The sequence below is a fragment of the Colias eurytheme genome, chromosome 4 (genome assembly GCF_061535395.1).
Source record: "Colias eurytheme isolate Ceu_HAF_F1 chromosome 4, ilColEury1 Martin Lab GWU primary, whole genome shotgun sequence".
In the NCBI taxonomy this organism is placed as follows: domain Eukaryota; kingdom Metazoa; phylum Arthropoda; class Insecta; order Lepidoptera; family Pieridae; genus Colias; species Colias eurytheme.
In genome coordinates, this window is record NC_142983.1 from 8,908,663 (window position 1) to 8,922,671 (window position 14,009).

At 30.2% G+C, this 14,009-nt stretch overlaps 1 protein-coding gene across 1 annotated transcript in view; it reads left to right on the forward strand.

The window, feature by feature from the left end:
* Positions 1–346: 346 nt before the first annotated feature.
* LOC149909130 (zwei Ig domain protein zig-8-like) overlaps positions 347–14,009 on the forward strand; it is a 28,693-nt gene continuing 15,030 nt past the window's right edge. The window contains exons 1-2 of the mRNA XM_090101385.1: positions 347–464; positions 13,059–13,158. Of these exons, the coding sequence (XP_089957511.1) occupies positions 13,083–13,158 (76 nt within the window). The 5' untranslated portion in view covers positions 347–464; positions 13,059–13,082. The remainder of the gene's footprint in view (positions 465–13,058; positions 13,159–14,009) is intronic.

Consider the following 14,009-nt stretch of genomic DNA (forward strand, 5'->3'; position numbering starts at 1 on the left):
CTGGTAGATATCGCTATCTAGCGATAGGGCCGCCTTTTGCTTGTTTTATATGTGTTGTGTGCTTTTGTATTTGTATTTTTTAAGCAATAAAGAATTTTCATTCATTCGTTCACTTTCATGTAAATATCACTTGGAATTACACGAGAGAAAAAATCTCGTTACATTCTGTTGTTCCGGTGATTACATTACGTGGAAATCCCAAGTGCTACCTACGGCTGCGGTTTTGTAATTCCGTGAGAAAAATTTGTGGCCGTATTAAAGAATATAGTGCGCATGCGCGGCGCTTAACGGCCAAGCGCGATCGCAAGGAACCGCAGTTGAAAACGTGTGCGTAGAATAACAGCCGCGTATCTTTTCGCTGAGGACGCCGCGAGTCCCGTGCATAACAATTAAATAATTATAAACAAGTTCGTGAACAACTGTTCCAGAGGGCGTATGAACGTACTTTCGTGATGTGGATGTAGGTAGGTGGTTGTTTTAAATTCATAATCTGTCAAAATGTGACATGCGATGAATGATGGTAAACATTAGAAGTCCGATTATAGTCTAGTCAGGATGAGTCGTACCTACTTAATGGATTTTCGCAGTGTATGAGATTTATGAGCGAAATTTTGCATGGATATTATGACACTGAGATAATATTATGAAGATAGTTTGTACTTGTTTTATGTAAATATTTTCTTTGATCAATGTTTTATGGACGAATACATTAGGTATTCGTAGTTTGCATGTAATTGATTTTATGTTCATAATACGAGTAACTTAGGTATATAATATAATAATATAATTTAAATAATTATAGTTAGAAGGAGATATTTATTTCCTATTGGTTGATATTTATTTAGCACTTTGTCTTAAGGAAAGGTGAATATTTTGTATTGAACATGAAAAAATATAAAACTTTAAGCTATGTAGATAGTATACAAAAGGCAACTCATATTTATTGTGTTTAGATACCTAAGTAGTTTGTTATGGGTTAATTTTAGCTTAAAGTTTTAGGTAGGTAACTAAAATTATAATTCTAATGTAAACAAGTCAGTATATTTTGGAAATGTTAATTATAAAGGGAAATATTTTTTTAAGTCAATCGAGTAAAGTTTTTGAGTCAAATCGTTTAAAAAAACAAGCAAGTTAGAGTAACTTTACCTATACCATATAAAAATAAATTATATAACGATTTATTTTGTATTAAGAAAACTGTACTTCTAATTTGAATGAGGCTAAATATTTATGTGCTTCTGCAATTTAGCTAAATTTACTATTTTTTTTAATACCTAATTAAATTTAAATATCAATGGAGTATAAAATAATTAATAACGCACTAATCTTAATTTCTATCAAGCAACTAGTATAAAGGGAATAATCTAAGTAATACATATAATTAACGTTAACATAAACCTATAATCTATAATCTAAATACAATTGATACAAGATACAATCCCTTTGTTTAACATACTAATTGATATAATCCTATACACCACGTATTGCTATATAGAATTAGATTGAGAATCATAGTGGGAAAGGTCACAGAACCTTCATAATTCTTTATATTTATTTGAGGCGAAGCGAAAACATTGATGTTTGAGCCCTTGAGTAAACAGAATCTAGGAATGTGGAGTGTACGAGATAAGACCTTGCTGGTCGATGGTAATTGGAAAACCTATTATATACCATATTAATATATCGATGTATTATTTCAATGCCTTGGTATTGGTACCACATGCAATCGTCTATAAATATTTGTTGCTACTAGACCCGGCTTCATTCGGGTTTACAAGGTATAAAACTAAAACAGAGTAAAAATCGTTTCTTTTTTACCTGTTTATTAATAAGATACAGCTTAACAAACTATAAATGTAATCGAGGTGATTAAATGTACCTATAATTAGTGAGTTCTTTGTTATAAAAAAAATGTAATAGAGATAATAAACAAACAACAAAAAACACGAACTTTTTGTGTCATCAGGATTTTGTTGTTAGATACCTAGCTGGAGCACACGGCTTCACTTGTATAGTCGGTACTCACGTAAAAGGTAGCGTTTATTCCAAACTATACTTTACTTGTTTATGTATTCCTAACTTTCATACAGATCAGCTGATTTTGCGTGAAAGAGAAATCCATCATCCACACATCCATACTCAATACTCATAAACTTTCGGGTTTATATCATTATGATATTTGCCCTTACTTATAATAATTTATGCACAACAATATACCAAAAAAATGTTATATTTATGATTAAAATTTCCCTATTCATTGGGGCACAACTACATACCAATAAATAGTTATATACACTTACACAGCAGTTCAACAGGAAGACTATATGATAAGCACTCTAGACCACAATAATTCTATCAGATAGCATTGTCGATTCGGCTGCCATATTGAATAATATCGAGGTTATATAATCGAGGACCCTGAGTGCCTGTTAAGGAAAATATTATCTACAACTGAAGAGATACGTAGCTTGTTATTATTAGGGACTGTTGACGGAAATAAGTACGTACAATATTAAGTTCTTGAATACTCGAAGAGTTAGTACAAAGGCATTAGTGGCTGTAATATTTTGTTCTATTTTCTAATTTATATATATAGTGTAGTAAAGAATTGATAATTGAAATTTCTACTTCCTTATCATATTAGTGGTTTTTTTTTAATATTATGATAACATTTTTTTACGGATGTGGTAATGTGATTGTTACTGCTTATCGTATAATTTGCCACATAAATTTTATTCAAATACAATGACCGTAAGAATATATTACTTTAGTTTATTCTTATACTGTGACCATGAGTATATTATAGAGTTTTATATCTATACCTACTGCTCGGTGTCTAAGAAGTTTGATTTATCTTTGTACATTTGTTTAGGTATCATTTTGCTCTTTTATATTAACATAATGAGTTTCCCCATTTAAATTTCTAATACATAATGTATTATATTCATTGTATTATTTATGTTTGTTCAGAAAATTCAACGGGATAGAAGTTAAGTCCTTCAAAGGCAATTAATTCTTCGTTGAATAAATCCTGTCTCTTTCGTTTTAAGGCAATTTCCCTATGAATATATTGCATTAAACATTCGTCTTATTTTCGTACACAGAAGTAATAATATTGTACTGTCACCTCTTTGCGGTTTCATTCCATTAACCTAATTTAATTACATGTTTAATTATATAATGACTCGTTCATTTGGGTGCGACTTCATTTTATTCGTGAATACGAAAGTAGATATAATTGAATATTCGCTACGAATTTCATATTGTATTTTTTTAATTTACACATTTTGTGATACTGGCGTTTTATATGATTTAAAATTAATTTTAATAGTTAAGCCGCTTTGCTTATGGCACACTAATTATCACATTTTAATAAGTTTAAAGTCTCGTTGATTCGCTACGAATTTCATATTGTATTTTTTTAATTTACACATTTTGTGATACTGGCGTATGATTTAAAATTAATTTTAATAGTTAAGCCGCTTTGCTTATGGCACACTAATTATCACATTTTAATAAGTTTAAAGTCTCGTTGACTGTTAATTACATTTAATTCCTTTGTGATGAATGATTCAATATTGAAGCAATTATTGGGAAATATTTCGTTATTAATAACTGACGTAAATATATTGTATATCTTTATACATAACAAGCTTTCATGTAGTATTTTATCCATATAGAGGCAGAACTAATCAAAATTCTTTCTTAGCGGATATTATAGTGGCTATCTGTAAGTCAAATTTCGCCCAATTTGTTATTATTATTAACCGCCTCCTTTTTTCTATTATTTTTATCACGCTTTAACTAACCACGAGGTCCTGGGTTTCTCCCGATTGAAACTAGTAAATAGTAGTTCCTATAGAAGGTCATAACTTTTAACTCGATCAGAAAATCGATGCATGAAACAAATTCGAAATGCATTTAACTTATGTCTCAGTTTATACCTTTCTAATTCGTATAGAAATAACGATAAAAGTATAAAATTTATATAAATATCAAATATTTTAGCCCAAAGTTATTTGAAATGCAAAACAACACTCAAAAGCAATTATTTGCACAAAATGATGAAATAATAATACAATATCTCTGGAAGTGACAGGATTTGTTAGAACGGGATTTGTTTCAGAGATTTGCGTGGATTCTATTTATAAAATAATTTTAAAGGATATTTCAGTTGCTATTTTACCAAACCTGCATATTATTATTTCATCAAATAATTTATAAATTTACCGAAAATTTAAAGCTTAGTTATTATTATATTAAACAAACTGTATTAAAAGATAAGGAATAATTTAATTTTGATAATAATACTAAAAACCCCAATAAAAAAATAATGCATAATTACAAAACCGGACTGAATATTCTTAACAATTTTTTTTTTATTTAGTAGATGAATGTGTTATTTTTTATTGTTAATTGTGTGTGTTAAATTTCGCTCAAAAAAAGAATGAGAGAATAAATTAAACATAACATTATCTTTAATTTATTCTCTTATTCTTTACTGATAGATTGAATATACTTTTTGTTCTAAAAGTCCGTCTCGAACACTTTATAGTCCATATATCTGAAACTAATATAGCAGCGCCTCAGGCGTTGTGCCAACCCGACAGAGTAATTACCATGTCCTCGGGAGCAAACCTCTTTGTTTGGACTTGAAACGACGTACAAAAGGATTCACATGTGAGGTCAAAGTTAACAATCGCCGATACTCAAGTTCTAGAGCAATCTATTGGGTCCTCTTCACAATGGGCAGCGTTGGCCCAACAAATGATCGTCGAAGTTTGCTGCCATTACGGCGATTATGAATAAACATTTGCAATGACGGTTGATCGTAGACAGGCCTTCACTATCGGGATGGCCTATACTCGCCCAATGCTGCCCATTGTGAATAGTACTCATAAAGTATGGAAGTGGGCCAAACGAGCCAATCATCGCCCGTATAGTGTGACATTATTACATCGTGTAAATTGAATAAAAAGCTAACTAGCTCATCGTGCAAGACGTGAAATCATGCTGACAATGACCTCGTGAAAGATAAAAATAGATTTTTTGATTGTTCGCTATAAATAAGTTACAAAGTTAACAAAGCTTTGATGAAAACTAGACTAATATTACATACTATTTATGAAGTCGAAAACTTATGAAGACGCGCATTTTCTGAAAGAGTACATCGTGTAGTTGTGTCTACGAGCTACGGAAAATTATTATTATTACACTGACTTCCATAAAGGTTACCAATTTAATATGGCACTCAACAAAATATATGTTTATATGTATGTAAAATACAAATGTTCTTTTGTTCAAAAATTTTATCAATATTCATTGTTACCATTTGGATAATGCAATATTTACTTTATGTCTACAAACAATATAGAATTATATTCCTTGCTATTGAAGTCCAGAGTAAATTATTGTACATATGTTTAATATTGATGTAGATATTTTGATATGATATTAATTTTATCAAACTATTTACTAGATAACATTATTACGAAAAACATGTTCCAAATATTATCTAGATACTCTCTAGTGGGCAGGATATCTACTATAATATACTTTAAATTGTAACATTTTGCTGCCCTCAGGGAGGAACTCGCATTCCTCGCAGTTATAGCACATGTTACACGTGTTATAGTTTCTATTTTATAAATGTATGTATATATTATTATCTAAACGACATACATTCGTTCTTTACTTAGTGCAGTATGTACTTATTCGCTCATAATTGCGTCGAAATATATTATTACCTGAAAATAACATAGATATTTATTAAAAAATGTATTGTAAACGATAATATCTGCAAATATTTCTCAACATTCTATAGGAGTGGAGTAAAGTTTGCACACTGTTTATTATTTCATTATGTAATCTAATTTAAAGGAAAAAGTTTCCTGCACTTTACATTCATAAAATGAATTCAATACGCCAATTATTTTTTATTTATTGGTCTCTACTGAACACATATTAAATACGGTCAAGTTACATTATCAATCAACACCCCCATTATGAACGATACAAAGAAATATTAATATTAAATTGAGTAAAAATTAAGTGCGTAGAGAGTTCATGCATTCTCTTTAGGAACAATATGTCTCAAACCTTTTGTATTTTGGGTCCACATCTATTCAAAGGAAACCCTTTGTGTTTATTTTAACGCGTTTTCTATTAAGGATACTTTAACAACGAGATTAAGTACCTTTGACGATGGTTAAATAAACGACGTTAAAATACATAAAATACTGATAAACTCATAGTTTCTATTCTCGAAGAAAACTCATCAATATCGATGTAAATGCTTAGTGTAAATACGTCAATTTCATATTAGTTTCGAAGGTATTTAATTTATGCGTCTACAAAACGGTATTTCGAAGTTATACAGGGTGTCCCACTGTTGGTATACTAAGCTCAAAGGAGGTTATAGTTTTGAATACGCTGAGTACGTAAAAAATAATTAAAAAATTCCTGACGCATTTTTTTTTCAAAAAGATGAATTCTTAAAACTCTGTGTACACCCATAACGAGCAACCCACCCAACTTTGCCACCAGCACGTGAGCTATCGTTTAAGATTATGTTTTCATAGACAAAATGCTCACATTAGAGGAGCGGTATATGCCGGCTGCGCGAAGCTAGAGAAGAAAACATAGATTTTCAGGAAAAATTTAGCGAAAAATTTTTGATGTAATTTTCTTTTTTAAGTATTTTTTATGTGATCAGTGTATGCAAAACTACGAGTCCCTTCGCGCTTAGTATACCAATAGTGGGACACCCTGTATACTCCAGACTACAAGAGAATATTAATAAAATGTTTATCTTAATCTCTTGTCAGGTATGTCGGCATAAATTTCACGAATCTATACAAAATTGTGCCGACAATTCGAACTTAGTATAAACGAATTTCAAACTTTATAACTCTTAGAACCGCAACAAAGTTTCTGTTATATCTTAACATAATCTTTGGAAGTAGCAAAGGTCAATCTATCGGGCGAATAATCGTCTCACCGATCCGTCATCGAGTTATAGAAAGAAGTTTATCGTCTACTACGCATGAATGATTGTGATATTAAGCGAAATGGAAAAAATGTTACGCGAAAACTATTCGATTATTTATCTCGGATTTCCTTTGTGAATGGAATAAAGTAGGCAATATGGAATATATGGATAACTCGACATCATCAGTTAAATATCCTTGTTTAATCGTTGCTACCTTTTGTCACGTTTTGATTTCATTTTCCAACGAACTTCTTTCGTAGGCGTGAATTAATCTTGATAAAAGCTTATAATTAAAATGTAAATATGTCAGTAAAATATGACCCTTTTGTAAATAGTCTAACGTCCAACCCAAACAACAACATTGTTTGTATGATTGCCAACATTTACCTAAATTACAGGCTTTTACGCTAAAAGTGTAATAATTATAAAAATTACCATTCAGTTCTCGTTGTGTGACTCGTGTTAGAAATGGGTGATAAATTATATTGAACTTGCAATAGAATGAGTAAAATACAATAAACATATTAATACACGTTTCATTTAAACAATTGGTCAAACATTTTATTATTTACTGACTCAATATTTTAAATATTTTGAGCATTGTTACACATTTTTCAAATTCTATATATTTGTATTACCAGCTACGAAGAAAATTTTGAAATAAAACACTATTATTCTTATTAAACAAGAAAGTAACTTAGAGTTTATAAACAATCAATATTTCAAACTAAAACTATAATTTAAAACAGCACCAATAGTTATTTACCTTTTAGTTTTTCCGTAATCCGATGACAAATTTTAAACACACATTTGATAGAGAAGTCGCTAAATACGGAAAGTTTAAAATTCATTTAACACGAGCATGTGTAACAAAAATGGTATCAAAATTCGTGTAAGCTTTCCTTACTTTTTATGGCACTAACAGTTCGTATAAAAATATTTTTGGCTGTCGTGAATTATTAGCGACAATTCTTTTATGAGCACTTTTATATAATTGTAATATTAATTGTCTAAATGCATTAGGTACTAGTTTATTTTTTAACAATCTAAAATTTTAAGTCAAAATCTGTTAGTTGATATTATATTCAACTTTTATGTATAAGTAGCATGCATTTTCGGGACTGCTCCTTGCTTAGCAGTTAAGTAGATTTAGCTCATAACGTTTTGTAACACTTTTAAGTTAAATTTTAGCGCCTTATTTTAAATAACATAATTATTTATGTCCAATGAAGAAAATACATCATTATTGTTATTTAAAATATCAATCGAGCCTCGCTGGTCTGACTTACAATCAAGCGGCTAGACACTATAAAACATATTGATTGATACCTAAAACCTCATAGAAACTATACCAGTCCGTATCGTCACGGAACGCATGCCAAGCAATTTTGTTTTGGCAATTTTCCCCCAGTTGATACGTAGAACGTGCGTGATGGCGTGCACGCATATCTATAAACTTATTTCCTGCGTGACACTGTGGGGTCATGTATCAAGTGTTATTAAAAGGCACTTTCATAATATTTTCTTGTACCTCGATGTTCGGCCTTTGTAGCTTGTATATATGTTACTATTTTGGTTGATAGTTTGGAAGTTAAAAAATTGATAACGTTATGTTCTGTTAACTGTTTATTATTTTACCAAATACAAACAATAACGCGATGCTCTACATAGACTTGATCAGTTTGCTTTCTATAAGAGGATATTCGCGTTAAATCAATCGCAAGAACACATATTATTACAACTTATAATCTATTACCCTTATCGCTGTCTAATTTAATAATTTTTGTAACTTATGTAGATTATGAAAAATTTTTATTATCGTATATTATGTAGGGTCAGTGTACCACTAGCTGACCAAGCGCCAATACATGACCGAAATTCAAATATACGCGCCAATTAAGAAAATACGGCAGCCCCAGATGATAGTTTGTTGTTTTTTTCTGTATAGCAACATCATCTATAAAAAAAAACAAATCTTGCTGCCATTGGTCAGAAATATTGACATTCTTTCAACACGAAGGTGGCGCCCCGTAAGTAATCACATTTTTTACTAAGAGATTTTTATCGGGAGTTGATTGGAAAATCTTAATTAATCTTGAATGCAATCGATTACTTTTTATATCTCTTGTTATAGGCATAATGTTAAACCATTCTGTTATAGACTTTCGGCTTCATTTTTGGCATGAACAGTTTTTCATGATTTTTAGCGGCCTGGTTATCTTTTGGAGCAACGAAAACAACTTTTCGCCTATTGTTGACCAGTTTGGTCAGCTCTTGGTTCTTTATATTTTGTTAAGAAAGACTTGCTTTGTTTTGTGCTTATACCTAATTTAACAAACCATATAAGCCGTAGTTAAGTCATAGCTTTATGTTGCATATTTCCAAAAGCTGACCACCGTAAGATTTTGTACCGAACTTAGTTGGTCAGGTTTCGGGACCGAGAATATTATTAACCTTGAGTTGTCCCCTTGATTTCCATGACCAAGTGGTTTGATTTCATCAACCTATCTACAGACCTGAAGAGCTTTAACGCATGGCAGTGTGGAATTTATCCATTTAACATTTCTGCAATAGACTTTATGATATGTATGGACCACGAAACTAGAAAAGTTGCGCCTGTCATGCAATCTACCTACATTGGAGACTGAAGTTGGCGTAGAGATCCTTTTATTGATAGAATATAACATTTAATAAAAAAAACTTCAATTTAAATACAGACTTTTTTTATTTATTAAACAAAACTAATGTTCGAAGAAGGACATTTTGTCCATTTTGAAAATGGTCAACTTTTAGAGCAATGATGGTCAGATATTGGTGATCAGTGGTCAGGTAATGGTGTTTTTAGCAGAAGTAACTTTCAGAGTAGTTTTCATAAAACCTATAAAGGTTATCAAATTGATACTAAGAACAATAGTTGCAGTGACTATTCAATTATCTGTGTCCCAAAAATAACATTGAACGTAAAACAAATAACCCGTTTTTATTATATAGCTAAAGATAAAACCGCTTAAATGGTCAACTAGTGGTACATCAACCCTACTGTATTTCAAATCCTCCGATTGGAAATGTATTATCACTTTAGTTCTATGCTTTCATGATAAAACATGTACAAAGGATCACAAAAATATATTTTTCAGAACAGCTGTATCAAGAGATCGTCTCAAAGATTAAAAATAATAAACAAAAAAAATTTCCATTGAAAAATATATTGAACCATACTGAATTCCTACAAAAGAAGATAACAAGGAATATTGTCAGCATTTTTCCACTTTAGATATAGTTTAAAATGCAGCCAGACAACTCTTATTTATTGAAAACTCTTCAATCTGAATCGAATTATTTCTGAAGTAGGTATCTAAGATTGCTCCGAGAAAAAGGTTCAATTTTAAAACCTCATCCATCTTGGGTTTATAACATTTTTATCCTAAAAATTCCGTTGCATAAAATTGTATCAATACTAGAGCGAATATTACGATTATTGTGTTGGAATATTTAGAAAGATTTCAATTATAACTATATCTTTGTAATAACCAGAGTATAATGATTGGTTCTAAAAAAATAATTTGGCGCCTGTTCTGTACATTTACTTAAAAATATCCACGTTTTGTATAACAATATAAAATCGATTTTATATTTGGAAGAAACTATAACGCCGTATCATTTATGAGGAGAATTTATCTGAAAATGCATATACATAATAATATTTATCTACTGCATAAAATAATTGACTTCCTTCTTCATACATTAAACTAAAATATCTTTTACGACTCATAGATTTTATATGGAATACTTTTATCGAAAATTCTAGAATATTCTTACGTCAAATTATTTCCAACGAAAGCACTACAAAGAATACGAGGTATTTATGACTTGCACGCGATTCCTTACTCATTTTTATGAGATTTTGGTAATGCATGCAAGGCAAAAACCTTAATAACGCTAAAACATGTTTATTCCGATAAAGATTTAGATTAGTTTTGCATTCGAAATTGTGGATGCATTTGTTTTTTTTTAAGTGAAACTTCTTTATCGGGGTTGGAAAAAAATTTAGTGTAACATTTTTTCGTTACGTGTGACATTTTTCCGTTACGCGCCATCTTTTTCTTATCCCTACCACGCGTGATTCGACGTATTTCTGTAAAGTTGCATATAGTAAATTATTTTTTGAAAAATAAGGTCATAAAGAAGTTTCACTTCTTACGTGTGTACCTACACTAGTACACGCACACATTTTTTTATCATATTTATCTGTTAATTGAAATCAATGAAATAAATATGAAATACATCACGAGTCAACAAAATCTGCTTCAAATTTTCGTATCTTTGTATTTATTCACACAAACAGGAAATTAATTTTCCCATATTTTTAAATACGATCAATTTAAAATTGTTGTTTTAAATCTAAACCACCTAATCTACAGTCGAAAAATCCCTTATTGACATCAGTTATGTAAATACCAAATACATTTCCATAAGCAAATCACATTCAATCCATCACAATTCACAACACAACAAAAGAATAAAACATCATTAAAAACAATTTATTCTATAGACATGTGTTAAGTCGCTTCATTTTCGGTCACATGGCTCCAAGTTATGTTCGTGACAGCACCATTACAAGGCAATTTTGTTTACAGCTTACATTAAGGAATGTTTTTATTGTACTCGTGACCTAGCTAATGTAGACGCTTATAAAACTCTTTAATTGGAAAGGAAAATGGGGTTCACGGTTGACTTGATTGTTTGTGAAAGGTTTAAATAGGGGTTAGGAGGAATTTTTAAATATTAAGAGATTATTTAAATTTGTTTGAATAAAAAATATGGAAATAGATTGTGCCTATCTGTATTTAACACTTAGTTGTAAAAATGTTTCTTTATTTTCTCATGTAGGTGCTTATCTAGGTGGTATATATACCTAATCGTCTTTACATAAAGCCATCCATTCTTGATATAAAAGTTATTTTTTTTTTGTTAATATTTATATTTATCCTTGAGAACAATATCTAATTCCAATCCAATTTCCTGAATTTTCTGGAAATAAATTGTAGTGTTATATTTACAAGAATATTTCTCAACACACATTTTCACATCACTTCAAAAGTTTATTCATAAAGTTGAAGGATAATATCTATATCAAACTTTGGAACTTTCGAGATTATTGTATTGAATAAATAACGCTTCCGAGACATCGAAATCTCTATTATTTCTCTGTAGACATGAATAATATATAGCTGTGTGTTTTAAGATTGTTTTAACAGTCTGTGTAAGGAAGTTTTAAGAAAATATTGTACATAAGATACTTTTTTCTAAGAAAAATTAATAACATTATCTTATATACGGCTAAACCTGCTGCTTTACTAGCGTGGTACCAAGTAGAATAAATATTCTAAGAGAATTTTTAAATTAAGAAAAGGACGTCTGTGCTGAACACACGTGTCAGAAGTGAAATTCTTTGGCAAGATTCAAAGATACCAAAATCGTCACCTTGCTCCATGACGTGACGATATTGCCATGACGTGAACTTGAAATTTTACTCTCAACGCGCCTAAAGAAGTTTATTTCTCTTCAAAAATAAGTCACAATCGAATTAAAATATATGACGATTAATTCGCAAGATAGACAAAAGTTTATGTTGTCTAATTTTTCTACAATGTTGGAACTTCTGAGATATATAAAAGAGAATTCCTAAAGAGGTCGTTGGTACGTTAAAGTGAAACTTTAATGAAAGCTAAATTCGTTAAACGTTACACAGAATTACAGTCTTTACTCTTTACATAAGAAAGAGACTCATTATACTTTTTCTTGTAAAACTAAAATTACATTCATATTAATTATTTTTATATACCTAATAATTAATTATATACCTAATTAATTTTAATAATAATTATTCATTTTCAAATGAATTTTAACCAAAAAATCGATGAAATTGTATTTCACAAAATAACAAACAATATATCAAGTGGAACTACTGATATCGTGAAATATTGAAAACTATAGTATTTTAGGTAGATTGTTCTTTAAAGGATTCGTAAATAGTTTATAAATAATCTGTTTCTTTCTTTTTCAGAATAGAAGATATAACTGTAAGAGAATGATTATGGGCCAGCCTAGTGGAGCCAAGACAGCATTGTTTCTTTCACTCATTCACGGATGCATTTTGTTACGAGGTAATGCATTGCTTTATAATATTCTGTTTTTTTATCAATAGCAAAGTTCTGTATTATTTTATAAAAAGTGCAATAAAATTTATAGATTTCTATTGAGAAACAGCTTTGAGTCAAACATCACCCAATTCTTTCTTAAACTTATTACTTACATACTAGCTGTGCATCGCGGTTTTACCCGCAGTGTTCCGCTCCTGTTGGTCTTAGCATGATGATATTAAATAGCTACAGCCTTCCTCGATAAATGGGCTATCTAACACCGAAATAATTTTTCAAATCGGACCAGTAAGTTCCTGAGATTAGCGCGTTCAAACAAACAAACTCTTTTGATTTTTCATTTTAAATATAAAAAAATGATGAGGATCATGTAAATGTGAAAATGTAAAAAGTATAATGTTATAGACAATATATTATAATAATTAATTATTACGAAAAAAAAAACATGTTATATTTGAATACACTTATTTCTACCATTCGTTTTAATTTCCTAACGATTTATGACTGCCAAAAATCTCCATTTGAATGATGTCCTCGTAAATCATACTATTCATTGTATGCTTGTGTATTTATTCCTTTACGCTTCACTGCTCATGAATGGCCGGCCTTCTCAATATAAGATGGATATGAAAAAAGTTGGCATCCTTTTGTCTCTTAAGAGGAACAGAATTAATAATGGCTAAGCTATCTTTTATAGCTATCTTGTTAATACCATTACATGTAATTACATTGGCTTTCTAATACAATTCTGTTATAGGACTCCGTTGGGGCTGAGAGCGTTAATTATTAGCTTTGGCTCCCAGATAATGTGTTGGATTTTTTAGATAACTCATACTAAAAGATACAAACTCATCTAT